Source organism: Epithele typhae, assembly GCF_022376455.1.
Source record: "Epithele typhae strain CBS 203.58 chromosome Unknown BXZ73scaffold_5, whole genome shotgun sequence".
Classification (NCBI taxonomy): domain Eukaryota; kingdom Fungi; phylum Basidiomycota; class Agaricomycetes; order Polyporales; family Epitheliaceae; genus Epithele; species Epithele typhae.
This window is the reverse complement of record NW_025954196.1, coordinates 1,196,198-1,223,982: the sequence shown is the minus strand read 5'-3', so window position 1 is coordinate 1,223,982 and position 27,785 is coordinate 1,196,198. Positions and strand designations below refer to the sequence as shown.

Genomic DNA, 27,785 nt, shown 5'->3' with positions numbered 1-27,785 from the left:
ATGGTCATGCTCGAGGTCCAGGTGCGTCGAGTCTTTTTTCTGACCGCATTGATGAAGCAAACATCTGATCCTCACGATTTCCACGACCAGAACCTTGTCGCTGCTAGTGGGACGGACTCTGTGTCCGGATCAAGTTCGGTCTCCTCAACAAGTTCGACAAGTGCGACTGGGACGACGACGACGGCGTCGAAAGGGAATGGAGAGGGCAAGCTGACGGGGAGCGCCCTGCTGATCGCTGCGGGTGTCTTTGTCAACGCTTTGCTTTGAATGTAGGACTCGAGCCAGACGGCGTGGCTGTACTGTACATAACTATGGCGAATTTGATGACGGCGTTGGGTGAAAGTCGCGATGAGGTTTGCAGGCCGACCGGCGGGCCGCCGACTGCCCGTGATGTCGACGTGGTCAAGACTTGGTGGCTGCTGCATAACGATCTCGTGTCGGCTTCAGGCGCGAAAATGCAGCAAATGGGGACGAGACACGACTGCAGTGGTGGTGGCTGGAGACGAGCTGAGACGAGTCGCCCGTGCACGAGGCGCCGGTGGACTGATCCGACGTCGGCGGCTAGCGTCCAGTGGCTCGATCTCGAGGGCAGCAGCCTCCATCCTCATCTCCTCCTCCCCCGCGCTCCCGAGAGCATGTCCGCCCGCCCGCCGCCTGCCCGGCCACACATCGGCCTGAACCCGACGACCAAATTCTCGTCCTACTCCATCAACGACTGGGGCGAAGACGACGCCTGGGACTCCGCCTCCGATTCTGAGTCGACCTCCAAGCCGGACTGGAAGCGCACCAACGCCCGCGCGTCCGCATCGACCGCGACCGCGACCGCTCCCAAGCTCGTGCCCCGCTCGCCGACGGTGCACGACTCCGACTCGTCCTCCGCCCTCGCGTTCTCCTACACCCACGTCCAGGCCCCGAGCTCGTACCCGCCCAAGGGCGACCCGCCCGGCGGTGGCGGCAAGAACGGCTGGACGATCGTCCGCAAGTCGACGGAGCGCGGCAGCGTCGACTCGCTCTCCGCGTCCGCGTCCGCGTCCACCGCGGCGGCGCCGTCCCACAGCGCGGCGTCGAACGACTCGCTCGACGCGGGCATGGTCGTCGGCGACATCGAGCCCGACCCGGACTCGGTCGAGGCGTCCGCGGGCCCGGCGAAGCGGGGGTTTGCGACGGGCGTGCTGCGAGACGATGCGCAGGCGATCGCGCAAGGTGCGACTGGTCTCGGCTGCGCTGTTTGCGTCGTCTGACTGCCCTTGTTCGTTGCACGCAGATCCGCTGCGCATGGTCACCCGTCCCAATCCAAACCTAAGCAACGGCAAGGGGAGGGCGGATGCGTATCCGGGCGAGTCGGAGAAGGAGGCGCGAGAGCATTCGATACGAGAAAACAGGCGGCGCAAGTTCATTGACTGCATCGACAGGGAGAACGTGGACATCGGTGCGTGCCATTGCCGCTGTGGGTGCGTATACATGGGCTCATGCGGGTCTCGTCCTTGTTCAGCGCATCTGCGGAAGCTGGCGTGGAACGGAGTGCCCGCCGATCTGCGACCTCTTGTCTGGCCTCTGCTTCTGGTGGGTGCTCTTTTCCACACATGCGCCACATTTGTCTTCATGGAAGACATAGGGATATCTCCCACTCCCAAAACCCACACGTGCGTCAACAGTCGCCCGCAAACGGCGAGAATACGCTTCCCTCGTCGACACAACGTTTGCTCGCGGCCGGGACGGACTTGACCAGCAGATCTGGCACCAAATTGAGATCGATGTACCAAGGACACGCCCTGGGGTGATGTTGTGGATGCAGGGGTCGACACAACGGGTGAGCTTAGCAGCCGTGATGATATATGCCCACGTGCTAACTTGGTGGGAGTAGAGTCTGGAGCGAATCCTGTATGTCTGGGCGATCCGCCATCCGGCGAGCGGGTACGTGCAGGGCATCAACGATCTTGCGACACCCTTCTTTCAAGTGTTTCTATCCGCATACATCGGTGCGTAGACCCTGCTGATCGAGTCTCGCGTTTGTTTCCTGAGCCGGTTCTCTAGACTCTGACCCTGAAGAGTTCGACACTACACTCCTCCCCGAGGAGATCCGAAAGGCCGTTGAAGCCGACACATTCTGGTGTCTATCACGACTCCTCGACGGCATCCAGGACAACTACATCGCTGGGCAGCCTGGCATTCACCGAAGCGTAAAGCGGATGGCAGAGCTGGTGGCTCGAATAGACTGTGCGTTTTCGTCTTCCCCAGTTTGAGATTCATGGATCTGAGCGAGCAATTCGTAAACAGCACCGCTTGCGGCGCATCTGGAGGCGGAGAACGTCGAGTTCATGCAGTTCGCGTTCCGGTGGATGAACTGCCTGCTCATGCGCGAGATCAGCGTGCAGAACACGATCCGGATGTGGGATACGTACCTCGTAAGTCCTGTCGCTTCCACCTGTTTTAGTCCCATCCATTCATGTTTGTGATGTCTAGGCGGAAGGCACGGACGCATTCTCGCAGTTCCACCTGTACGTCTGCTCCGCGTTCCTCGTTCGGTGGAGTAAACGACTACGAGAGATGGATTTCCAGGTATGCCAAATCCTCCGATATCGTCTTCATCCTCATGGGCATGCTTCCAGGGCATTATCATGTACCTTCAGTCCCTCCCCACGTCTGGCTGGTCTGATCATGAAGTCGAAATGCTCCTCAGCGAGGCGTTTGTGCACTATTCGACGTGGCACAACGCGCAGAGTCATTTCGGCAGCTAATTACGTTCTCGATGTGGGCTCTCTGGCATATCAGCGAAAGGCGGCAGTATATAACGCATGTATCATTGTTCGGGCTTCAGGCAACAGCGAATCATAACACCACCTAACTCTTCGGCTTGTGCAAGCGAATGGTATAGGCGGACAGCATACCAACAGGTCTACATGACGTGGACGTATGTAGGGGTACATGGGAGAACAAGAAAGCATTATGCCGAATCCTTGGCCTTGACGAACTCGATCTCGCGGTTCACAGCTTTGAGGAGCTCGTCGGCCTGGTCCGTGGTCTTGGTGCGTATCCGGTACGGTGTCTGCTTGCCGGCCTCGTGGCCCATGAAGGAGACGACATTCTTGGCCACACTCGCGTTCATGCCTGAGTATATACGGAAGTTCTAAAGACACACGGTAGATGTCAGCCCAATCCACTGCATGAAAGAACCGGCGCAAGAGACAAGCGAAACGCGAACTCACGATCGTGATTTTGCCCGTCCCGCTGTTCCGCAGCAGCATCCTCCGCGCGTCCGTCTCCTTGTCGCGCTTCAGCCGGAGTACTCCAACCCCCAGGTCGCTCCACGTCGGGTTCCCGTCCTTGTCCGCCGACATCCGGAACACCTTGGTCTTGATCTCGTGCACCGTCTCCTCGCCCTGCTCGCCCTCGCCCTCGGCGTCGTGCGCGGACTGCGTCGCGAGCAGCGTCGTGCTCGAGCCCGCGGACCCGTCCTGCGTCTGCGACTCCGTCTGGCTCGCCGGGGGCGTGGGCGTGGACGTGCCCTCGTCGCCCTCGCCCTCCGACGCGAGCGTCGGCGTCGCGGACTTGGACGCCGGGCCGAACGAGAAGGGGAGCGCCTTGATGGGGCCCTGCGCCGCGTCGCCCGCGTCGGGGGTCTTGGGCGGACTCCCGCCCCCCGCCCCGAACCCGAACCCGAAGCCCACCCCGAGCGAGCCCGCGGGCTTCGGCGGCGCGAACGAGAAGCTGCCGGCGGGGGCTCCGAACAGCGAGCCCGCGGGCTTGGACTCGCCGAACGCGGGCGTCGAGGCCCCGCTGCCGAAGGGCGACGGCGAGGCGGGGGTGGAGCCGAAGATGGAGGTGGGTGCGTCCGCGGGTTTGTCTTCGTCGGGCTTCTTGCCAAAGAGCGACCCGGCGGAGGACGCGCCGCCGAAGAGGGACGAGGGCGTGGACGCACCCATGCCGGACGACGAGCTGCCGAACGAGAAGGCGGAGGGGGCGGAGGGCTTGCCGAAGATCGAGCCGCCAGAGGTTGAGGCAGGTGGAGCACCGAAAGAGAAGGAGGAGGATGTGGGGGCGGGGGCGGTCGTGGAGGTGGTGCCAAAGGAAAATGCGGACTTCGGAGGGTCGGAGGGTTTGGGTGGGTCCTCAGAGGCGGGTGCTGGCTTGGGCAGGCTGAAGGGGCTACCTAGTGAAGAGGTACCAGTGTCGAGCTTGGGTGTGAACCCAGCGAAGGTCGAGGTGGTGGTAGACGAACTCGACGATGCCGTAGCACCTTTCGGGCCTCCGAACGAAAAGCTGGAAGGGGCCGAAGGCAGAGAGAAACTGGGTTTCGGCGCTTCGGGGGCTGGAGCAGGGCCTGGGGACTTAGTGGCGGGTTTCGATTGGGATTTGTTGTCGAAATCAGCCTGTGTGGTGATGCGTAACGCCTTGTACCGCTCGAGGATTTCGGCGACATCGACAAAGGGATCCGATTCGATGGCCTTGTGTAGCGCTGAGAGGAAAGAGCTGTTGAGACCTCGGAGAGCCTTGTAGTACTCAACTTCGCTGTCATCATCCTTGGCTGCTCCCTCAAAGGTCTTTGCCGTCACAGGTGGTGTTGACGAGGAGGAAACGATGGATGCAAATGCCTTCGTTGCCGCAGAGGCAGTGGAGGAAACCGATGGCCCAAAGGTCGAGGGCGTGGCTGTAGTCGAGGTCGAGAAGGGAGATGATGCGGGGACAGCTGGGGAAAGCTTGGGCGCGCCAGGGGGAGGTCCGAAGGAGAAGGCCGACGACGGACCGCCTGTACCAAAACCGCCAAAGCCATTGAATTTGGGGGCAGGAGGGGCCTACTAGTGTTGCCTGAGCATACACCCACTGCATATGCTGACTTGGGAACGTACCTCTGAGTCGCTTGAGGCGGGTGCTGCTGCCGCTGCTCCCTTGCGTTTAGGAAGCCCTCGAAACCTATCCACACGCCTCAGACAACGAGAGAAGCCGGCCATCATAATACGCACTGTCTTCCAGCGAGCACAGTATCGTCCGCCTTCTTGAAGGGCCCTGAGGTCACTTCCTAACCGCAAGTTTAGAAGATGTGAAGCTGGAAAAGCGCGATATCGCTCACTTCGATGTCGTTTTCTTCATCATCGGCATCCTTAATAAGCTGCTTTTCTGCCGCGCGTTTCATACGGAAACGGAACGGGCGTATAGGAAGTACAGAGGAAGGTTGGAGGAAGGGGTTGGAGGAGGACGCGAAGGTGGCGCAAGACACGACGCGCCCTGGAGCACGTGCCACGTGCCTTGAGGACAGAGGCGCAGTCGGAGTTGGATTCGGAGTCTGAGTCTCAAAGTTTCTGTTGGATCTCAAACTTTATGTATCACACCAACGACAAGGCTCACTACGCGCTACGCAGTAGTGGCTTGTAAGTACTAGCTTGCAACGTGCAGCATTCCTTATCGCCATTCGCGCCCGCGGTGCTGGTGCCCTTGATGACTGAAGCGCTGAGGAGTGATCGCTGAGTATTTGTCCCAGAGGGATTTTCTTACCCGCGCGGGCCTGTCATTTTACCGCGTTTATACGAACGAATATTGTATGTCGCAACACGTAGCAAACAGGTAACATAGCAGGCAGCTTGAGCATGCCAATGGCGTCATGTACGCTTGGCGGGCGCTCAAGGTTGCGCTGCGCTTCGGTGGAAGGATTGATGGGCGTCTAAGAGGCACGGCAGCGATCTTTTTCTCTACGGAAAGACTAAGCAAGTACTTGGAGAGAACGGGCTTTGGACAAGTATGATTTTAACATGCGATGAAGGCACTCATGGGATGAGATGGGTTGAGGGCGCAGTGGAATCCGAACACAGATGCCGGTCCAGCCGACGTGGCTCATGGACGCTTAGGTCAGCAAATGCGCGTCCCGTTAGGGGCCAGCTTCCGACCCGACGCACCAATCTCTCCGCCGTCCACCATGTCCTCCTCGTCGACGACCGCATGCTCGCGGTCTCCGTCCCCCGTCCCCACCACTCCTGATGCTTTTGACGCACGCAGTCCGGAGGAGCTTTCTTCCTGGTGCAAGTCGCTCCCCAGCACCGAGTTCCTCCTCAGCAGTGGACTGCAACTAGCCGCGGACCACGCGATCCGCAAGACTGAAGAGCGGCCATCCCTCAGTCTAGAGGATCTGTTGCAGGCGCATGCATATGAAGAGTGAGTTATCGCTTCTTTGGCTCCTTCTCCCGCTTGACGCGCGTCATCAACAAAGCGCAACTCCCGCCGCCCGCGACCTCTCTCCAGAATCCATGTTCTGTCCGGTAGTCAGCCCGTCATCCCCCGCCCCATCGGCCGATTATGCACCTGGCCATCGTTCTTCTATTTCCAGCTTAAAGCCCATACCACCTCCCGCACCCGTCCGTAAGGATCCCCAACACTTCAACGCGTCGTCTTCCCTGAGAAAGCGTCATGCTCAAAGTGCGTTTCGTCTCTTTCCATCGGTGTTAGCGTTCATTGCGCATTTTTGCTCATCGGCTGCTTGCCTCAGTCTTCCCATCCTGTTTCCAAGTTTACCCGACAGCGGCACCAAGTCTCGTGTAGAGACTCAGATTCGTCTCACCGTTGACCTCGCACACGCGAGCGCTTCATCCGGGGAGCCGCTCAAGTACGACAAAGTGGGTAGTTGGAAATGGTTGAGGCTCCCCAAAGGTACCACGACGAAGAAGCGGACAAGGAAGGAGGGCAAAGTCGGTGAGTAAGACTCGATCATCCCCAAGAAACCGGCCTGACGGAGTGCCCCAGACGCGCCTCTCGAGGAGTGTCTCTATCTCACGGCCGAGATAACGTGCGCTACGCCCCCTCATACCCGGGTGACAGTCTGTTCGAGTTGCCAGACTCGCGAGGTGAGTCGTATATATCCAATGCGTTCAGTTGTCTCCGTGCCGGTCTGTGTTAGTGTGGTCTACGTGCCTAGCGATAGCCGGCCACGGAGGCAATAAGCATTCGACCTGGTTCTCACCCTTTGTACAGGCGAAGAGAGTTGCGCGCAAAATCGCTGCTCGTGTTAGGCCCACGCGCTCCGACTCCGAGTCGGCAGAAGAGCCGCGTGTCCTTCCCGGCCAGGGCAAGCATGAAGACACATCAAACATCATCCAGTTCAACTGTCCCGAGGTGCTCGACTTCTCGTCGGGTTCTGTTGTTCTTCCCCTGCGCATCACATGTTACTGCCGGCACCACCGCGAGAAAATAGGCTTTAACCTACGCTTCTGGATGCTGGACCACACCGGGCGGATCGTCGGCACCGGGACCACTAAGCCAATCATGATCACCGATGACCACAAGAGCACCGGCGTCAACACGGCGAAGGCCAACACTGAGTTCGGCTCGAAGCTCGACTGGACCGTGTCTGGGATGGAGCCTCAAGCAAGCGCCCCGAAGCGCAGGAAGGCCGGCGGGTCCGAGCGGGCCAAGAAGCGTGCAAAGCCGTACGACTCCAACAGCCGGCTTTCACGGCTCCAGCGACAGAGTAGCAGCGGAAGCCTGCAGTCTCCTTCAGAGATGCCTTCGGCTTTCGCTACTCGAGCGTCGTCTCCTCAGCTGCACCTCCCCTCCCAAATCATCACCTCCGTCGTATCCCCGTCCCCCTCCTCTTACAGTGTCGGCGATCAGCCACATTCCGCCTACCCGGATGAACCTCAGCCCCTTCTTTCCCCTTCCTACGACCTCCACGAGCCGCTTGCGCACTCGCCATACGCTGTCCAAAGCGTCCCACCGCCCCTTGCCCACCCCTACTATGGGAACGAACAACCTCTTCAACCTACGCAAGGAATGATGCCGGACTCGCTCGACAGCTCGGCTTCCACTGCGGTCGCTAGTCCGCTTTTGTCGGCGTACGACTCGAACCCCTCCATGGCGGAGATTATGCACTCCAACTTCAATATGGACGTCGTCATGCCAGACCTCGAACCTCCCATGCCGGCCTTCCAAGACCCTTCCACCTCATCCTACGTACAATCCCCTCCCGAGATGGCGCAGCAGTCGGCGGTCGAGCCAATGAACCTCGCGATGTCACATGCTCCCGCCCCCACCCTACCACTGCCATATATGCTCTTCAAACACGATCCGCCGCCGCCTGTCACACTCCCTCTGCCCCGCATTCATCGATTGATTCCTGCGGCCGGACCGACCTTCGGCGGTATCGAGGTTACGGTTCTCGGTGCCAACTTCCATAGCTCAATGCCGTTGAACTGCGTTTTCGGTTCCACCGCGTCGACGTCGACACAGCGCTGGAGCGACAACACTCTCGTGTGTATTCTACCGCCCAGCGTCGTCGCGGGTCAAGTGCATGTATGGTTCGAGGGTCTCCCGAAAGAGGAAGACGGCACTCCAGCGTGCCTGTTCACATACACGGATGAGACAGACAGGGCTCTGTAAGTACCATTCTGTCCAACCCGGCGCTTTTCGAGAGCTCACTCGCTTCTCAGCATGGAGCTCGCGCTTCAAGTAGTTGGTTTGAAGATGACTGGCAAGATCGAAGATGCCAGGAACATTGCGATGCGCATCGTCGGGAACACTGGCGGTCCGGACCCCAACGCTAGCATGCCCACAGAGAGCGCAGGAGGCGCGATGCAGCTTTCGGCGCGTCTCCTGCTCGGCCGCGCCGGTGAAAGCAGAGACTTCGAGAAAACCCTCTTGGACTTCCTCGCTCTTCTCGACGTGCCTGTCGGTCCCGACACGAACTCATCGGTCCTGTCCAAGCAGACCCCCAGTGGACAATCGCTCCTTCACCTCGCCGTCCTTGCCAAGTTCCCGACGCTCACTCGCTTCCTGCTCTCGCGGCACATCGATATCGATGCTCGCGATAACAACGGCTGCACGGCACTCTTCCTCGCCGCTCTCACCTCCTCTGCAGAGTGCGCACATGTTTTGGTCGAGGCTGGCGCCGCGATGGACGTTGTCAACGCCGCCGGAAAGACGCCCGCGGAGGTCGGTCCGGCCGGTTTCTTCGACTTCATCACCTCCGAGAGCGAGCGCTCGTTCGGCGCGCCAGACTCTGACTCGGACGACGGGGCCTGGGCGGACATCGACGAGCAATCAGAGGACGACACCGAGCTGCGCAACGCACTGAGGCGCCGCCGCGTGCGCAGACCATTCAGCCGGAGTACGCACCCACGCTCGACTCCCCAAACATCGACGGCCCCTGAACGTGTCACGCCTGCGCCGCCCCCAACGGAATGCAGCGTGGGCGACGCGCCCCTGCCATCACCCCCAGCCCCCTCCCCGCCCGCCGAGAAAGCCGCGCCGCTCCCCAAGTCCGAGAAGGCTGCGTTGGGGGCCGTCGTGGACGAGAAGGAGGCCGCCGCTGCGGCCACGTTCACGGACACGCTCTACCGCACGCTCGCACAGCTGCAGCACCCGCAGGACATGATCGCGCAGATGCAGATGCAGATCCCCGGCCTGCCGCTCCCCGCGCTCGGCCTACCGACGGCTGCGTGGGGTGCGCTCCCGCAGGTCGCGGCCGTGTTCCCCGTGCTTGTCGCGATCCAGCAGCTCTGGGGGGCGCGCGCCGAGGAGAAGGGCAAAGGCGTTGAAGGCGAGGGCGAGGGCGAGGGCGAGGGCGCGCAGATTCGGCAGGATTGGAAGGCGTTCTGGGAGAAGTGGATGTTGGCCGCGTCGCAGCAACAACAGGGGCGCCGCGAGCACGAGAACCCGCCGCCTGCGTACACCCCGCGACATGACAACGCGGACTCGTTCCCTGCGGACACCAAGTGCCCTGAAGGGCCTAGCGCAGAGCCCCAGTCAAGCATCGTCGAGGTCGACGCCCCCACTGTCGAGGTGGAGAAGAAGGAGCAGCGCGAGAAGGCGGTCGCGCCCCGGCAGGCGAGGTACGCTGCCGCTGCAGTGCCCGAGGAAGAAATGCAGCTGTATGGATACAGGAAGCCTGCCCGTCGGGCACAGAAGAAACGTACGTTTCCTTTCTTACTCAAGCTCCGGGAAGAGGCTAACCTGTGTTGAACGCAGATGACCGGATGTTGGTCCTCTTCTGGATCCCCATTCTTATCGTCGGATTCGGGTGGGCGTGTCTGCACGCGCTCCGCATCGCGCTCCACGCCACGAAGACGATCGTAACCTTGAAGGTCTCCACCGGACTCCACGCGTGAGCGTAGAACCGACAGTGCCATAGCACCCCCTTCTTGGAACCCCTTCGCTTCGCGTCGGTGTATGATACATTCGAATATTGTCTCCCTGTCTCGCTGTTCCCCAATCCGCCGATACACATAGGATCGTATAACGCCCCACAGTCTGTTTTATTCCCCGTTCGCTCGCATCTGCCGTCTTTACTCGAACACCCTCGGCTCCCTGGAAATCTGTTGCCTACTTATCATCCGACCCCCGAGTCCGTCGCTGCGTTGACGCCAGCCTCGCCCACAGCTCTTTTCCGATATCCCTCGCTTGCCCCGTGCCCCCTGCTCCCTCCCACTCGCTGACACGTAACGTTATATGCCGAACTCCCGTCTGTCCCTCCATGTCTCCATAGAAGCACACGCCGCCCTGTACGTATGGCCGTTCTCGTAATCCACTATGCACCTTGAGCTCTCGCATTGAGGCCGCCGATCCTACCCGTCCTGGATCTAACGCGAGAATGGGAGCCCTGAAGAACACGTGCCTTTTTCCTCTCCAAGGGCCTTGTCGACATCGGAGATCATCCTGAGCTGGCTGTGATTGGGTACGGTTCGCTGCCTCTAAGCGCCGTTTCGCGGGTACCGAGCTCAACGTCCAATGCGGCTCGACACCTTGCATAACCGTCTCGTCCGCGTCGTTCAACCATGTCACGCATCATGTCTCTTCACCATCAGTCCGCGTAGTATACTTCATGTGCCTACTGGAACCCCGTCTTCGCGGCGAGAAGTTCCATGAGCGTACGCATGGTGTGGGGGACCACTTGGACTAAAGTTTCGACACCACTGTGTCTGGAATTAGCCTCTAATGCGATACTCTCACGGAAAATCAACTCCTCGCGACTTCACGGACTCTATTCCCTCGCCGTTCTGGGCATCCAGAAATGAAGCAAAGGTGATGAACGAGTGTGGCAATTAGCAGAAGGTACATTGAATCCGATCCTCTCTCAATTATCTATGCGTTGATATTCCTCCAACACTGGAAAAGACAGGCAGCGCTCAAGGAGTGCAAGGTCAAAGGCTCATAGCGGAGCGTCGAGCACGGTGGCCCGCGGCTCGACGCTGCACATGGAGCGCGCCGGACGCCTTGGAGGCGACGCACGCCTCCCCGTCTTCGGAGAGCGCGAAGCCGGACGCGCACGATTCTGCACAAAAGCCCCACCCACATCAGCCTCGCCGACGAAGCACCGGCGCATCGGGGGGAAGGGGCTCACCGATAACACACGCACCCCCACGGCACGCCACCCGCCCCGTGTCCGGGATCGCGCTGCAGTCGCGCCCCCCATCCGCGTTACGCGCGCCGAGCGGCGAGTCGTCCGCGACACACCCGCCGCAGCTCTCCAGGTCCGTCCGGACGTCGACGCACTCGCTCCCACGGACGTACCCGTGCCCGTTCGCGGAGACGCCGTAGACCGGGCAGCTTCGCTGTCCGAGGGCACACGCTGCCCGGCGTCGGACGGGGGCTTGGTGAGCGAGGCTGGAGGGGTTCGCGCCGCCGACGTCAGCTGCGGACGGGACGAGACGTCAGTACATGGGCGAAGAGCAGGGAAAGTGGAGGGGGGCGCACGGCAGGTAGGCCCGGAGCTGGGGCAGGAGAGCTGGCCGCCGAGATAGTAGGAGGAGCACGCCGACGCGGAGGTCGCCCCGACGACGGAGTATGCGCCGGCCGTGGCGCACTGCGTGCAGCTGCTCGCGCCGGGATGGTCGGAGTAGAACCCGGAGCAGCTGCGAATAGGTGTCTGTGAGCACACGCGCGCAGTGTACAGCGGATGGAAAAGGACGCACCAGGAGCAGCATGCGGATGCGCCCTCCCACGAGAACTGGCCCGCCGGGCACTCCTCGCACTGGGTCGCCCCGTCGCCGCTGTACGACCCGGCGGCGCAGGGCGTGCACGCGTTTCCGTTGAGGTATGTCCCCGCTGTGCACGTAGGGGGGTCGGCGATGCAGGTGGCCGAATCCGCGTCGTAATAGGTCCCGTCCGCGCAACCGTGGCAGGACGATGAGGCGGGGTCGCTGACCTCGTTGCTGGCGCAAGGAACGCACTCGGTACCGTCGTTGGAGTAGGTGTTGGCCGGGCACGACGAGCACTCGCCGTCGAGCGGGTACTGGCCGGGAGTACAGGTGGGTGTGTCGGTGACACAGGTGGCCGAGTCCGCGTCGTAATGGGTCCCGTCCGCGCAGCCGTGGCAGGACGATGAGCCGGGGTCGCTGACCTCGTTGCTGCGGCAAGGAACGCACTCGGTACCGTCGTTGGAGTAGGTGTTGGCCGGGCACGACGAGCACTCGCCGTCGAGCGGGTGCTGGCCGGGAGTGCAGGTGGGTGTGTCGATGACGCAGGAGCCGGAGTCGTAGTGGGTACCGAAGTCGCAGGCGTGGCAGGACGAGGACCCCATGTCGCTGATTTCGCCGTCGGGGCAGGCCACGCACGAGACGCCGTCCGTCGAATACGTGTTGGCTGCGCACTCGTAGCACATGTTGTTGTTCACGAACTGGCCCGGGGTGCAGGTGACGGCGTCGACGACGCAAGCGCCAGAGTCGTAATGGGTCCCGGAAGCGCAGGCGTGGCAAGAGGAGGACCCCGCGTCGCTGACTTGCTGGCCGGGGCATGCCGTGCACGACGTCGCGAGAGGGCCGGAGTAGGTGTTGACTGGGCAGGACGGGCAGCCGCTGCCGTCGAAGTGCGTGCCGGGCGAGCAGTTGTTGTAGGGCGTGCACGAAGTGCTGCCGGGGGTGCTGATCGAGCCGGAGGGACAGGCTGTGCAGCTCGGTGCCCTGGCCGCGCTGTAACTGTTTGCGGGGCATACTGAGCAGGATGCGGCGTTCCCATCGTTGTAAGTGCCCGCTGGGCAGCTCAAGCACCAGGTACCGCCAAGGAGGTAATACCCGGGGGAGCATCCGGCAGCTGAGGCTCGCTGTATGAGTGTGAGCACGACGACGAAGAGGGCGGTCGCCGTCACGAAGGATCTTCCCGAAGTCTTTGACATAGTGCCGTGAGTCAATCCAAAAAGAGTGTATGGAGCCTGGTGGCCCGGAGGGGAGAGCTGAGAGGCAGAGAGGGGGATCGGTGACGAGAATCGAGTGCAATGTCCGAGGAGCTTTGAGGTCGCCGGGACTGGGCAATTTTGCTTCGGGCGAAATGGGACAACTATGTCCCAGACAGCTTGTGACGGGACGGCGGTTAATGTGGCAGAGGGACAGTTCCTGAATATCTTGCAAAGTGGGTGGCTCCGACGATTACGAGTCCATCAAACCAGACGGAACTGCACGAAATGTCGGCGGAGTCATATACCTTGACGGTCATCGGAGACTCGGAGTCTTCGCGTTCTCTGAGCAGAGAGTTTCCCTCGAGTAAGCCAGAGCCTGGCTGTGTATGACAGCTGAGTAGAGTGCTGAGCGCTGAGTCCACAACAGCGGCCGCCGAGTCGATCAGTAGCACACGGCCGATTTGGGCGGAGTTTGATCCGGCGGAGTCTGTGGAGAGACCGGCAACCGCCGCGTCGCTCTCCCACGTCCGGGAATCCTCCGTTCCTCGCTCTCTTTTCTGGAGGGGGCACATGTATGTAGGGGTGATGTTTCGGTCCACACCGCCGAATATCCTGGCAGGCAACCGTGCCGCCAATGCGCGCAAGGCGGAAGCAGTCGCGCATACTTGCCTGGCTCTACGGTCTCTCATGGGGGTAGAGACCGCCCCCGCCCACGCTCGCCTCCTGCACAACGCGCATGTTGATCCACATCTCGTGAAGGGCGCCGTGGTCGACGTCGCCCGATCAACGGATGACCTGGACGGCCTTGTGCGGGTACAGCGATAGTTCGCTCGACGGGTGCTCAAGCGCTCACCCTTCCGGTCAACTCCACTGTCTCTATCATTCATACCGACCTTGGCCTTGGCCAATACGACACCGCCGTTTATTGCTCGCCATCCGCTATCTGGAGTACCTCTGCGCAACAACGACTGTCCTGCCACGAGCTGCCCTCTCAACAGCTGTCGCTGTAGCACGCGCAAGACACGCCACGTGGTACTCTGACCTCCTGGGAGCGCTTGCGGGCCTTGACCCGCCAGTGCTCCTCGCCCTAGTCTTAGCTAGACGTCGAGCCGTCCCCCGAGGTCTGCTCAGTCCTGCAGGCGGCGCTACAGGCGTCCCTCGCGGAGGCTCTCGTGCGCGGGGTCTCCCAGAATGCCCGCCTCAAGGTCTGGCGCGAATGCATTCTCCCCTCGCTTGGCCGGGCCCACAGCCCACGCTTGCGAGGATTCGCGCGTACCGATCCTACCTCACGATCCTCCCACGGGACGACCGCTCGGCAGTCGTCCACCTCCTTGCGGGCTGCCACCCCTATCATATCGAAACTGGACGCCATACCGTACCCTACACTGTCAGAGAGGTCCGCCTCTGCCGCTTCTGTGCACGCGACGCCGTGGAGACGGAGCTCCATGTCCCCCCCGGCTGCGACGGGACGGCCATCTCCGAGGCTCGAGATGAGTACCTAGTGGCGCTGGAGGAACGACAGCCGCGCATATACCACGTCTGGGTTGAATCGGAGGGCGACGAGGCGTTCCTGGCGGCGTGGCTGGCGGCCGACGAGGTGGTCCCCCTTCTGGGCATGCGGGTCCGCTGGACTTTTGAGCAGTGCGCGGCGATCCAGCCGCGACGTCGCGTCCCGGACGGGAACTAGTATGTATCAGCATCGGACATCCTGGACTGGTGGTGGCTGGGAAGTCATCAGCAAAAGGTGTTTTTGACGGTAGCGCCCGATAGCACGCGACACTGCCATATCGGGACAGGTCGTCTATTGTCTGCGCAACAAGTGATGGTAGCAGAACGGTAGCAGCTGGTATTCATTCGTCTTTACTATGAGGTTCGATCAAATATTGTGGCCGCAGACAGGATATGATGGATATACTACAGGCACAAGTAGCTTGAACAGAAGGCTGTAGTCGATGATAGTAAACGATCATGCGCTCCTTCAAGGGTGAATCACGGGGCGCGCGGGGTGCATAAGAGGTTCGTATTTAGCTATACGGCCGGCTCGTGAGGACGCGAACACTGCGCGCGGCAGAGAACGCGATGCGCGCGAAACTATGCGGACGGACGTCAGCGCGGGCGCCTGTTCCGCTTACGCGCCGCGCACGGAGTCCTCTGTCCGGCATCGATGGCGAGCCCCATCCTCTGTTCCCTTAATATTTCTTGACGCCTTTTATCCCTTTCGTTGCTCTATTTACATGCGAGCGCGAGCTCGTGAACTGGAGCAAGGCCTACTCCGCGGACCACCACTACGAGAGTCAGCGGAGCGCTCTGTTTGATGCTCTCATTGTCACGAGCTGCGCAGCAAACTCTCGCACAGGGCACTGGGCGAGGGGTTGAGAGTTAAGTCAAGATATATACATCGCTGGGGCCCGAGACGTACAGAGGTCCGTGTTAGTAGCGACATTCTGAAGTCTAAAAGTTTCTTGCAGTGATTTCTTTGCTAATTGTTGTGACCCGATGCGGCGGCGCCGCAGTGGCGTCCCGCTTTGGCCTCTCTATTGTTTCCAGACACGGGCGCGTGTGCTGGGTTGCGCGCCTACTGGGCTTTATTTGCGACCACCATCATCCCCCAAGCGCAATGTGCCACTCACACTCACGCGCGATGTATCAAGACACGGTCAGTTCTTCCTCACTCATCAGCATAGGCTCGCTCACATACACACTTCTGTCGACATCGACATGGCTTTTAACACCGCACTCACACCGGCAAAAACCTGCGCCCTCAAGACTGCGGGTACAAAGGTACGCTTGAGTACTTACGTTGCTTATGGACACGGGTCGGTCACATGTGAGGCCTGATTCCTCAGCCTCGCCGACAGTTTCGACGCGGTGCCGCGCGCTCCCATGCGAGCCAGCGACCCAACACTGACCATTTGCTTGCCACTGGGGATTCAAGGCGATGTGGAGGTGGTGCGGCAGCCACCGGCTCCGTGAGAGCACGGTGTACAGGTATGTCTTCAGAACGTCCGAGCGCGGCAGGCGAGCAGGATATCACGGTGTACCGCATGGTCGAACCCGCGCATCCTGGGCTCCTGCTGCTAGATCTGCGCGCGACCGCTTCCGGTAGGCGTTGCTGAACGCGCGCGACGCGTCCGCCCCGAGCAGCCACCCGTTCTGCAGAGGCAGCAGCTCACTGGTTTGTGTTCCTCTTCCTTCTCTACCGAGATCAGTTCTACAGCCGCTCATTCCACCAAGTCCACAGCGGCCTCGACCGACGAGTCACAGTACTCGCACTTCACCTGGGCGATTGCCCCGCGCAAGCAGCGGTCTCGAGTCGGCCCACATGTCTGTCTCCCACGACTACGGTGTCCTCATTGAGGACGAGGGGATCGCCCTCTGTGGGCTCCTCATTATCGACCCTATAGGGTACCCTCAGGTACGTCCTTGATGGAGCGGCATACGTCTGGGAATCACGACTGATTGTGCGTTCGGTGGAGCTGGAAAAGTAAATTATGATCAACGACCTCCCCGTGGGCTGCTCTGTCGAGGGGACGATCCGGCTCGTGAAGGCATTCCAGTTCTCCCGGGTGCGTCTCTTTTCCTCCGCGCTCCCTGTGGCCGTTCCCGCTGACTTCTCCCGCCTCCCTCCCCCTTCCCCGACGCAACCATCCGCCTCTCCACGCCCAACCAATTCACCCTTTCGCGCCCATGGCGCCCCTCCATGCCCGATCTGTCTATCTTGCCGCGCTCAACCGACCTTTCCGCGCTCTCCACATTGATTTCTCTATCAGGTAAGCAATCCCCAGATACGAGTTTTCTACATTACTGACCACTCCGATAGTACTCACAATAGGGAACACTCCGTCAATTCGGGGAGACGTGCTGGACGAGAGGCTTCAAGCTTGGCCACATCGCCGACCATGTAAGTTCTTTGTTCTGCTCATGTTTCCGTTGCGTAGAATACCGGCTGTTTCGTATTTACCCCGAATGGATTACTGTGTGATTGGAATTATACGTGCGCCCCAGTGTGCGACGGAAGGCGATAGTGTTCCGCAGTTATCTGTCATCTCCTCCGCTAAATCTGACACTTTATCGTGAGGTGCTATCATTTCATGCGCCACAGATGACCGATATATGGTCGCACGCGCACCCAGAAATGATAGCACTGTCCGCGAGGTACGATCATCATTTGATAGTGGAAGAAGCAGACAATAATACACTATGAGTTACTGCAGTACTTGGATGCTCAGCTACTGTCTATTGTCTTCGCTATCACTAACTATCGTACGCTACGAATGCCCTCGTCCACTATCAGACGCTACCGTTTCCGCGCCCATTTTGCTGATGTCAACGTTGGAGGTTCGCTCCTTCTAAGCGCCGATTCACGGGTATCGGGCTACTAAGCGCTCGTTCGCCACCCACCGGGGCCCGGCGCCTTGAATCCGCGTTCATTTCACGTATCATGTCAAGCTCTCCCCATGAGCGTACGCACGGTGTGGAGGACTATTTAGACTCAAGATTCTACACCGCCGTGTCTGGAATTAGCCTCTGATGCAATGCTTTCGGAGCCGTTAGAACGGTTTAGAAGGAAGGACCGTGGACATTGAGCAATGCACGGAAAACCAACTCCTCGCGGCTTCACGGACTCTATTCTCTCGCCGTTCTAGGCATCCAGAAATGAAGCAAAAGTGATAAACGAGTGTGGTGGTTATCAGAAGGTACATTAATCCGATCCTCTATGCGTTAATATTCCTCCAACAGAAAAAAAGGCAGCGCTCATGGAGTGCGAGGTCAATTTAAAGGCTCGCAGCGAAGCGTCGAGTACGATGGCCCGCAGCTCGACGCTGCACATGGAGCGCGCCGGACGCCTTGGAGGCGACGCACGCCTCCCCGTCTTCGGAGAGCGCGAAGCCGGACGCGCACGATTCTACGAAAAAGCGCCCCTCGTTAGCCTGGCGTCGAAGTAACAGCGCATCGGGGCTCACCAATAACACACGCGCCCCCGCGGCACGCCACCCGCCCCGTATGCGGGATCGCGCTACAGTCGCGCCCGCCGTCCGCGTTGCGCCCACCGAGCGGCGAGTCGTCCGCGACGCACCCGCCGCAGCTCTCCAGGTCCGTCCGGACGTCGACGCACTCGCTCCCGCGGACGTACCCGTGCCCGTTCGCGGAGACGCCGTAGACGGGGCAGCTGCGCTGGCCGAGGGGACACGCTGCCCGGCGTCGGACGGGGGCTTGGTGAGCGAGGCTGGACGGGTTCGCGCCGCCGACGTCGGCTGCGGAAGATACGTCAGTACGTGGGCGAAGAGCAGGAAGGGTGGAGGGAGGCGCACGGCAGGTGGGCCCGGAGCTGGGGCAGGAGAGCTGGCCGCCGAGATAGTAGGAGGAGCACGCCGACGCGGAGGACGCGCCGACGACGGAGTATGCGCCGGCCGTGGCGCACTGTGCGCAGCTGCTCGCGCCGGGGTGGTCGGAGTAGAAGCCGGAGCAGCTGCGAACGCGTCTGTGAGCATGGCACGCGCGCGCACCGCGGATCGGAGAGGACGCACCAGGGGCAGCATGCGGACGCGCCCTCCCACGAGAACTGACCCGCAGGGCACTCCTCGCACTGGGTCGCCCCGTCGCCGCTGTATGACCCGGCGGCGCAGGGTGTGCACGTGTTTCCGTTGAGGTACGTCCCCGCCGCGCACATAGGGGGGTCGGCGATGCAGGTGGCCGAGTCCGCGTCGTAATAGGTCCCGTCCGCGCAGCCGTGGCAGGACGATGAGGCGGGGGCGCTGACCTCGTTGCTGGGGCAAGGAACGCACTCGGTGCCGTCGCTGGAGTAGGTGTTGGCCGGGCACGACGAGCACTCGCCGTCGAGCGGGTACTGGCCGGGAGTGCAGGTGGGTGTGTCGGCGACGCAGGAGCCGGAGTCGTAGTGGGTACCGAAGTCGCAGGCGTGGCAGGACGAGGACCCCATGTCGCTGATTTCCCCGTCGGGGCAGGCCGCGCACGAGACGCCGTCCATCGAATACGTGTTAGCTGCGCACTCGTAGCACATGTTGTTGTTCACGAACTGGCCCGGGGTGCAGGTGACGTCGACGACGCACGCGCCAGAGTCGTAATGGGTCCCGGGGGCGCAGGCGTGGCAAGAGGAGGACCCCGCGTCGCTGACTTGCTGGTCTGGGCATGCCGCGCACGACGTCGCGAGAGGGCCGGAGTAGGTGTTGACTGGGCAGGACGGGCAGCCGCTGCCGTCGAAGTGCGTGCCGGCGGAGCAGGTGTTCTGGACTGTGCACGAAGCGCTGCCGGGGGTGCTGGTCGTGCCGGGGCGACAGACCGAACAGCTCGGTGCCACACCGTTGCTGTAAGTGTTTGCGGGACACGCTGAGCAGGATACTGCGCCTGCGTGGCTGTAAGTGCCGGCTGGGCAGCCCGAGCACAAGCCTGGCTGCATGCTATAAAACCCAGGGGCGCAGCCTTGAGCCGAGGCTCGTTGTATGAGTGTGAGCCCGACGACGAAGAGTGCAGTCGCTGTCACGAAGGATCTTCCCGAAGTCTTTGACATAGTGCCGTGAGTCAATCCAAAAAGAGTGTATGGAGCCTGGTGGCCCGGAGGGGAGAGCTGAGAGGCAGAGAGGGGGATCGGTGACGAGAATCGAGTGCAAGGTCCGAGGAGCTTTGAGGTCGCCGGGACTGGGCAACGTTTTCGCAAGATCTGGCCTAATGGGACAACGATATCCCCGACAGCTTGTGACGGGACGGCGGTTAATGTGGCAGAGGAATGGTTCCTGAATATCCTGCAAGAGCGGGTGGCTCCGACGATTACTCCATCAAAACAGATGGAACTGCACGCCGATCGAAGTGTCGGCGTACCCTGATGGTCATCGGAGTCTTCGCGCTCTCTTAGCAGAGAGTCGGCCTCGAGTTGGACTGGTTATGGTATGGTCAACACGTACCGATTCACGCGTTACCGGCGCGTGGATCAGCCTCGTCCACGGCCGAGCCTGGCTTTGTTTGACTGCTGAGTCGGAGTGAGTCCACAACAGCCGCCTCGATTAGCACACAGCCGGTTCGAGCGGAGTTTGATAGTGTTGCGGAGGGCTCGGCTCGAGCCGGCTCCGGAGCCGGCTCCGAGCCAGGGTGAAGCCGATCCACGTGACAAAACCGGCTCCAACAGGGCCAATTCTGAGCCTCAAATTAGACGCCAAAGGCCGATCCGAGCCATGATCAAGCCGGGTGGGCGAGCCGGGTCAGGGCGTCTATCTGGAAATCGCAGCATGTCATGTGAGCGTCTTCGTACTTTTATATGCGTGCCGGATGCCCCACTACCGCCAAGTCTTAGATTTATGAGTGACCATTGATTTATGGACTATTAAAGCTTTTTAAAGTGTGTTGCACCGCTTGGGTGCCTGACCAGGACCTGCAGAATAGGGACCAATAACAACTGCAGCCTGCAGGCAGATCCCAGATTTTGCACGAAATTTGGTTGTTTGGTTGACTTCTTCCAATCATCCTTTCAGCAACTTCAAAACTTCCTATACCTCATGTGAGTATATAAGAAGTGATTCTGCTACTCTCCTCTCGCTCTATTGCCTCGCAAAGTTCAAATCTCTGTCTCTGTCTCGGCGCTAACTGAAGACGGCGGCTCGTGGCGGCCCGCCACGGCTCGGACCTGGCTTAGGTCATCGGAGCCAACTTTTGGAGCCATGGCTCCATTTTTGGCTCGCCTGAGCCATCCGAAGCCGAGCCGAGCCGAGCCGAAGCCGAGCCGTCGCAACACTAGAGTTTGATCACTGCGCGTCTGCGGAGGGGCCGGCAACTGCCGCGTCGCTCTTCCACACCTGTTCGGAATCCTCCGGTCCTCCTCCTCCTCCTCGCTTTCTCTTGAAGCTGTATCAGCTGCACCATTTTCCCCCGAGTTCTTGCACGAAGTATTGGCTCCCTGCATCTCTTCGTACTCTTTGTATGCCAACCATGCCTGGCACGGAGCGCCCAGCTCCCGCGCTGCATCACAGCTGTCAACCTTGTGTGCACGGGTGTACCACGCCCGACTCCCATCCTGACACCGCGACATGCGACAGAGGACAGAAGATGTCCGGCTGCTGGCCTCCCTTTTCCGCCACGTGTAGGCCCCCGGACTTGATCTCCCCGGAAACGGGACCAACCTAGGCCTCCGGGCACGAGGCAGTTGTTCGCCGGGAGTGCTCGCCGCCCCTTCTCGTCGACATCCAACCTCCCACCCGCCGGCCCCCGGAATTCCGCCAGCGATGGCCATCGCGCAAGTCAGGCCGGGGAGGTTCGCTCGCGCCCCCGCCTGCGCGACGCATGACTCGGTCGCAGGACGGCGAGAACGCACCGAGCGGTGGTCGCAGAAACGCCGCCCCGCTGCCGTCGGGTGGCGGTCCTACGCGCGGACAGAGTGGTACGAGGCAGCGTGCACGGGCCGGAAATTTCCATCTGGTCTTTGCCGCTCGGAAGGGTGTGGGTCGAACGCGAGCATTCAATTCTGAGCACTAAACTTGTAGTACATACAGGGGCCCTTCCTGCGGGTTTTCCCGACATACTCATGATTGGCCGACGAGAATAAGCTAGTACATGAGACGCGCCACGAGCGGAAGAAACACGAAAGTACGGTTGAGACGGCTGGGGTGTCCGGCTTCGATCGAAGCGGGAGCCAGTGGTGCTGAGGCTTCGCGCCTCGCGAGACAGGTCCGCGAGAGTCCGAGGAGTCGGACTCCGAGCCGTCTTCGGAAGACTGCGCCAGGGACTCCACTGAGGCCTTGGGTTGAAGAAAGGCGGACTCGGGCTGCCCGCTGGACGTCTTATCATGGGCAGGGCTACGGTCGTCCGCATAGTCTATCACGAACGACTCCACGACCTGATGCAGAGAAAGCGCGTCCGTGGGCATGGCGAGCGCGCCGCGCTCTTTGGGGGAGTGACCTGCAGGAAGATGGCCAAGAGTCAGTCGTGACACGGAGGAACGCTGCGATGCGACTCACCGTCTGGATCTACTGCGCCGGACGGAGGTGGCGAGCACGTTGTTACGCCGATCGACTCGTCGTGCGTGCTGTGCCGGGGAACGGCGTCCGCGCCGCGAGGCCATCGTGGAGCGTGCTGCCCTGTTGCCCTGGGAGGCGTCACAGGCGAAGGGCGTGGAGGTTCAGCGCGCTGGACGATGGGGTCTGCGGATCGTCCGCGCGAAGAGATCGAACGCTCCAGAATGTGTGAAGAGGAAGGTCCGAGGGGAGACAGAAGGGAACGCGACCGGCGCTTGGATCTGTTGTCAGCGCTGCTGCGGGGCGAAATCTCGAGTAGTGCGAGGAGGGTCAAGGCATCGGGGCTAACATCCGCGCGGCGGAGGGAAAGCTGGAGCTGAGACATTAGATTGAGAGAAAACACCCTGGATAGGGTGCCGTCGGCGGTTGCAGACCAAGCCTCCGAGCCAACGTGGGCATCTTGGCAAGTTGACGCTTCGCTCTTGTCCGGAAGAGGGCTGGACATGTTTCGGTGGGCAGGTCGTGAACTTGACAAGCGCACCGAGATTGCACCCGATTTACAGAGCGTGCAAGGACCGACGAGGATCGTGATCATCAACGGATCTCCATCCCGTGAAAGGAGGATGGTGGATAGCTGGGGGGACAAATGAGGAGACGAGTGTGAGGTGACGGTGTATCCCTGCGTCTTGAGGACGTCGGAGCACCATGCATCGACCTTGATGACAAGGGGGGGAGATTTGACAGGACAGAACGCCGATGCAAGCTCGGGACCATCCCGACCCGTGGTCGTCCCGGGGGAGAGCTCGTAGCGGATGTAAACGTCCTCTTGACGAAGCTTGGGGCGGATCCGGATGATCTCCTTCGGGCTGAGCGATACCACTCGAAGGTACTGTCGTTTTGAAAGCGCTTCCAATCCTGCGTCAGCCCATCCGGAACGTGGAGGGCAAAACGTGGTGCCAACGGCCACCGCGACGTCTGCTTCCTGTACTTGAGGCTCGCGCAGGACCAGCCCCACTAATTTTCCCGCGCCGTCCTCGCATGCTAGAAGGGCGAGCTGGTAGCCCGAGATCCGAACGATTGGAAGGGACATACGGATACCATACGCGCTGATGTGTGCTTCAGGATGAAGAATGGAGATGCCCAACCGACGGGAGAAGACTTTGGGAGGGATGATGCGGAGATCGAAGGAGGCGGAGAAGTCGCGAGGAGACGTGGCAAAGAGGCAGGACTCGTGTGTGCAGCTCTCAGAACGGGAGATCTGGGGCGAGGTGTCGCCGGTGAGGGACCTGAGCCGATGGCGTGGGCCCCAAGCGAAGAGGCTCTGGTCGGGGATGTGTTTGAGGATCGCCTCTTGGAGTCGTGAGAAGGAGTTTCGCCCTTCTCCGTAGTTGAGACGGAGATGGACACCGAAGATCCCGAGCAGACTGTAAGCTTCGTCCTCGACCCTGCTCGCCTCCCGACGCGACGCCCACGACATCCGCTGCGCAACGCAGACCTCTCGGAGCGTCCGGCGCCCAGTGAGGACATCGATGTCGATGTTGGTGACCTCCTTGATCGTGTGTGCGAGGCTCGACTTTGATCCAATGACGTTCCAGTCCTTAGAGAGGAAGACGACGTTGGAGGGAGCGATGAGCTCTTGCAATGTCCACGCGCGCTTGAACCATCGACTGCGGCGAAACTGAGATTGAGGGTGCTCGGGGCGATCGCCGTCCTCCACGTCTGCGAGATAGGCATAGCAGAGGTGGGACCGAGCGTACCACGCGAACATGGAGTTGATAGACTCGGAGACTTGAGCGCTGCTGGATTTGTTGATACAGCAGGTGTCGACCCATAGGTACTGGTATCCATGGCGATTGGTTATGGCGCACGAGGCCTGGATCTTGGGGCTGAGGGAAGGGAGGATGGAGTGTTCCGGGTGTGAGAGAGCTGAGACTTCGACGACGTCTTGATAGGATTGCTCAGACACGTGGCCGGGATCATCCGGCCTAGACCACACGTGGGAAAGGATGGCGTATGGAGGAATAGATGGACCATCGAAAGAACACAATTGACCGGTTTGTGTGTGAAGCAGGCGCATGCGGGCTGTGACGAATGGTCAGTACAGAAAGCACAGATTATTGGCCAGCAATGCGTACCAAGAGAGATGTTGAACGTTGAACGTTGGACGACGGAGGGATGCGACGAACATTCGTGATCCCCTCTACGGTTCATATACCTACGTTTCTCGATCGAGAGATTTGGGGAACCACCCGTGCCATCCGGATATCTACGCGTCGGCGGGCACCGATCCCGCCCCCGTGGAGGCCGGGCATGCGCGGAAGGCATCGTTCAACTCTGTCCGCCATGGTAACAGCTTCTGGATACCTGCTGGAAGCCAGGGCACTTCTCGACCTCGACCTGTGGATGGATATCTGGATAGAGGAGGAGAGCACGCGTCCCACCGGCGCCCGGGCATAGCGGCGTGGGCGGTGTTTGGTTACTTTCCCAGCCGGCCCGAACGAGCACCGACACCGCCCGTGCTCCACTTTCTTCGGACGTCCACCACATTGAGCTCGACCCGTGGCACGCGGATTCCTCCTTTCTCAACACACCCCCAGGCAACACGGCACTTTGAGCGAGCACTGCCACGAGCACCGTGCATGATACCATACTCAAGTGACTCGGAAGTCTCAGTGATAAGATTCTCTATAGATATCTGCTTGCAGCACTTGCTGCGCAGTGGCACATCAGGAAAAACCTTGCATGCACATGTGATCCAAAGGATAACAGACGACAATCCGTTACCATACAGTGTGCACGAGGTCATTTCCCTCTAATATTCTGCTGTGGCTCTCATTTCTGTCTTCTATCATCAAACCGTCGTGCTACCTTGATACGTTGGCGTTGAAACAGGAGCTTCTTGCACCCCCCCCCCCCACTTCGAACGGATGATGCTGGCGCAAAGCACTCGAAGTCCTCCGGAGTCGAGAACAATGCGCATCTATTCGTCCAACCCGTTCACGCACCACACCGCCGAGACCCGCCCCCCTGCCCTATACCTTCTGCGCGTTCAGGAACGCGTCCGAGAACGGGTAGTCGATGTACCCCTTGGGCTCCATGCACGCGTAGAACGTCGACGGGTCCGGCGCGTTGAGCGGCACGTCGTGCTTCAGCCGGAACGGCAGGTCCGGCTGTGGAGAGATCCGCCGTCTGCGTCAGCCTCGACGCCTGCTAGCTTATGGTGGGAGCGACACTCACGTTCGCGATGAACAGCGAGCCGTAGCCTACGAGCTGGCCCGTCTCCGCGACCGCGAGCCCGGACTCGCGCGTGTGCCCGCCGGTGGCGATCGTCGGGCGCGGCGCCCAGTGCCTCCAGATCACGTCCAGGTCCTACGGCACCACCCGCCGCCCGCCAATAAGTCGACCGCACAAACGCGGTACTGAACAAGACGCACCTCCGGGTCCTTCGGGGGCGCGTTGAGGAACGACGTGCCGGTGACGTAGTGGAGGTACGCGAGGCCGGGGTGGCGCGCCTTGAGCGCGTCGACGACGTGCGCGAACGTCGCGACGACGTCCCCGTCGTCCGCCATGCGCATGTCCTGGTACGTGCTCCACGGGCTGAACCGGTACGCGACGCGCGCGGCCCCGACGGCGGCGACGAGCGCGTCGACGACCTCGAGCGCGAAGCGCGCGCGGTTCGCGGCCGCGCCCCCGTACTCGTCCGTCCGCGCGTTCGACCGCGTTTGGAGGAACTGGTCGGGGAGGTAGCCCGAGGCGCCGTGGACCTCGACGCCGTCGAAGCCGCAGACGTCGACCGCGGTCTTGGCCGCCTGGTGGAACCAGCCGAGGTACTCCTTGATCTCTGTCGTGCGCGGGCGTCAGCATCGACTCGAGCGAGCAAGCGGGGCGGGGCACGCACCCTCCTTGGTGAGCGGCTTGGGGACGTCGTTGGGGCGCGCCTCGAGCGGGATGTCGGACGCGGAGACGTAGGGGTAGTCGGGGAACTCCTTGTGGAAGAGCGCGGGGCGCGCCGCGCGCCCGAGCGCCCAGAGCTGGCAGACGAGGAAGCAGCCTTTGGCGTGCACGGCGTCGACGATCTGCGTCCGCGTTAGTGCGGGTAGGAAGACGAGAGCGTGGGGGGACGGGTAAAGCTTGCCTTCTTCCAGCCCGCGATCTGCTCCTCGTTCCACAGCCCGGGCCCGTGCGGGAGCCCGCTCGCCTGCGGGGAGATCATGATCGCCTCGGTGATGAGGAGCGTGCCGGGGACGCTCGCGCGCTGGGTGTAGTACTCGAGCACGATGTCCATCGGGACGTGCTCGGCCGTGTTGCGGTAGCGCGTGAGCGGGGCCATCACGACGCGGTGGCTGACCTTGCCGATCTTGCCTATCTGCATGGGCTGGAAGAGGGCGGGCTCGGACGACATCGCGGTGTGACTGTCGGTGCAGAGTAAAGCGGGCGGGGTGTGGGGTGTGGGGGCTGACGGAAATCATCTGCGACGGGGCAGGGGTTTATATCAGCATACGCCTCTTCGAACAGAGCCGGACAGACTCGCCTGTGCCAGCCGCCACGGCCACCTGGAACCTGCTTGGGCGGCTGCGGCTGGAGGGAGTGCAGTAGGGGACTCGTATGTTAGAAAAAAAAGGCACGTCAATGAAGCTGCTGAGATCATCGCCTGATCTTACTTACCAGCACTAGCGATTTTGGGACACAGTCCTCGCCTGTGGCACTGCTCACTGGCGGCCGTCGGTCCAGGAAGGCGGAAATGTACCGGTGGGAAGTAGGATGGAAGGATGAAATCAGTGCAAGACACTTCACACACACGCATCGCACTTACTTTCGATATCATCTTGGCCATTGCGAGGCCGACCGAGTAGCAGTACTGTAATTTCAGGCAAGGGGGTCCAACAACAAAGGTGGGAACTTATGTCCAAGTTCCATGCCAGACTGTATGCGCTCAAGGGTGGGCTATAAGGAGGACAGACAGAATCAGCACCACATGCGTCCGATGCCATGCACGGTAAGTAACTACCGCTTACTAGGATAATCACTCACCGTCCGGGACAACATGTCTTGCGCCGGGGCTTCGGTGACCGTCGTTCCACCACAGACGCACCTTGACGCACCTTGACGTACTAGGGCAGCACAAGCGCGCAGCAACCCGCTCGCGCACCGCTCGAGGGCGCCGCGACGTGAGTACGACTCGACCGCGTGGACCGCCGGGGCCCTGCCGCCTTTCTCCGGGACCCGAGGTTGGCCTGCGTTCACGTCATCCGGCGACGACCCCTGCGGTTGAGCCCATCGAATGAGACCGGAGGGTATGGAGTCTGGCCGCCGCACTTAAGCGATCATGTCGGGTGTAACGACGATTTCAGCGGGGGGCAATGTACAAAGGCGGGATCATACTCTCTCAGCGACCCCCACCGCCGGTCATCGAGCACGCTCGCGCAAATTGGTACGTCCGCGCACCGCTCCGTCCCCTGCAGGCTGCACGCGAGCAAGTGAGTCGGCTGGTTGGCCGGGCGTAGCAACCTTCTGCACTCGGACAGCGTCAAATCAGAGGGCGAGACAGACCTCCAAGACGACTATCATGACTCACCGGGGTGGGGTGTCTCGCCATGTGAGCTCAAGAAAATTTCAAGGCGGCCCTCGTGTGTATCTCGTACGAACGCAGCACATATCGTGTGACGCTTGCGCCGACATCGTCCAGACCTTGGCATTGGGGGCGTCCGAAGCTCCGAGCGTGACTCGATTCGTGA

The 27,785-nt window shown here is 61.0% G+C and overlaps 8 protein-coding genes across 8 annotated transcripts; 3 read left to right on the top strand and 5 right to left on the bottom strand.

The window, feature by feature from the left end:
- Positions 1 to 635: 635 nt before the first annotated feature.
- On the top strand, positions 636 to 2,738 carry BXZ73DRAFT_88065 (rab-GTPase-TBC domain-containing protein; the record flags this gene model as incomplete). Its single annotated transcript, XM_048024822.1, has 9 exons — positions 636 to 1,203; positions 1,265 to 1,429; positions 1,493 to 1,563; positions 1,616 to 1,810; positions 1,865 to 1,979; positions 2,035 to 2,217; positions 2,278 to 2,405; positions 2,464 to 2,559; positions 2,610 to 2,738. The coding sequence occupies 9 exons, from the start codon at positions 636 to 638 to the stop codon at positions 2,736 to 2,738; spliced, it is 1,650 nt and encodes a 549-aa protein (XP_047881778.1).
- A 206-nt stretch (positions 2,739 to 2,944) lies between these two features.
- Positions 2,945 to 5,131, bottom strand: BXZ73DRAFT_97928 (uncharacterized protein; the record flags this gene model as incomplete). Its single annotated transcript, XM_048027536.1, has 5 exons — positions 2,945 to 3,127; positions 3,207 to 4,793; positions 4,848 to 4,911; positions 4,962 to 5,017; positions 5,069 to 5,131. 5 exons carry the CDS (start codon positions 5,129 to 5,131, stop codon positions 2,945 to 2,947), a joined length of 1,953 nt encoding a protein of 650 aa, XP_047881777.1.
- A 777-nt stretch (positions 5,132 to 5,908) lies between these two features.
- BXZ73DRAFT_88063 (uncharacterized protein) lies at positions 5,909 to 10,088 on the top strand (the record flags this gene model as incomplete). The annotated part of the gene is made up of 8 exons (XM_048024821.1): positions 5,909 to 6,144; positions 6,200 to 6,344; positions 6,389 to 6,405; positions 6,476 to 6,678; positions 6,730 to 6,830; positions 6,958 to 8,357; positions 8,412 to 9,892; positions 9,949 to 10,088. The coding sequence occupies 8 exons, from the start codon at positions 5,909 to 5,911 to the stop codon at positions 10,086 to 10,088; spliced, it is 3,723 nt and encodes a 1,240-aa protein (XP_047881776.1).
- A 1,032-nt stretch (positions 10,089 to 11,120) lies between these two features.
- Positions 11,121 to 13,090, bottom strand: BXZ73DRAFT_41238 (uncharacterized protein; the record flags this gene model as incomplete). The annotated part of the gene is made up of 6 exons (XM_048018738.1): positions 11,121 to 11,251; positions 11,321 to 11,611; positions 11,674 to 11,831; positions 11,892 to 11,969; positions 12,579 to 12,773; positions 12,822 to 13,090. The coding sequence occupies 6 exons, from the start codon at positions 13,088 to 13,090 to the stop codon at positions 11,121 to 11,123; spliced, it is 1,122 nt and encodes a 373-aa protein (XP_047881775.1).
- Positions 13,091 to 14,306: 1,216 nt separating this feature from the next.
- On the top strand, positions 14,307 to 14,777 carry BXZ73DRAFT_40838 (uncharacterized protein; the record flags this gene model as incomplete). The annotated part of the gene is made up of 1 exon (XM_048018653.1): positions 14,307 to 14,777. The coding sequence occupies one exon, from the start codon at positions 14,307 to 14,309 to the stop codon at positions 14,775 to 14,777; it is 471 nt and encodes a 156-aa protein (XP_047881774.1).
- A 3,088-nt stretch (positions 14,778 to 17,865) lies between these two features.
- BXZ73DRAFT_41070 (uncharacterized protein) lies at positions 17,866 to 19,619 on the bottom strand (the record flags this gene model as incomplete). The annotated part of the gene is made up of 5 exons (XM_048018694.1): positions 17,866 to 17,996; positions 18,055 to 18,345; positions 18,403 to 18,560; positions 18,619 to 18,875; positions 19,344 to 19,619. 5 exons carry the CDS (start codon positions 19,617 to 19,619, stop codon positions 17,866 to 17,868), a joined length of 1,113 nt encoding a protein of 370 aa, XP_047881773.1.
- A 3,395-nt stretch (positions 19,620 to 23,014) lies between these two features.
- On the bottom strand, positions 23,015 to 24,127 carry BXZ73DRAFT_16645 (heterokaryon incompatibility protein-domain-containing protein; the record flags this gene model as incomplete). The annotated part of the gene is made up of 2 exons (XM_048017536.1): positions 23,015 to 23,291; positions 23,337 to 24,127. Coding segments are annotated over 2 exons (1,068 nt in total), but the record flags the coding sequence as incomplete, so codon positions are not given.
- Positions 24,128 to 25,082: 955 nt separating this feature from the next.
- BXZ73DRAFT_88061 (NADH:flavin oxidoreductase/NADH oxidase) lies at positions 25,083 to 26,452 on the bottom strand (the record flags this gene model as incomplete). The annotated part of the gene is made up of 5 exons (XM_048024820.1): positions 25,083 to 25,220; positions 25,288 to 25,419; positions 25,485 to 25,891; positions 25,949 to 26,126; positions 26,186 to 26,452. 5 exons carry the CDS (start codon positions 26,450 to 26,452, stop codon positions 25,083 to 25,085), a joined length of 1,122 nt encoding a protein of 373 aa, XP_047881771.1.
- Positions 26,453 to 27,785: the final 1,333 nt, after the last annotated feature.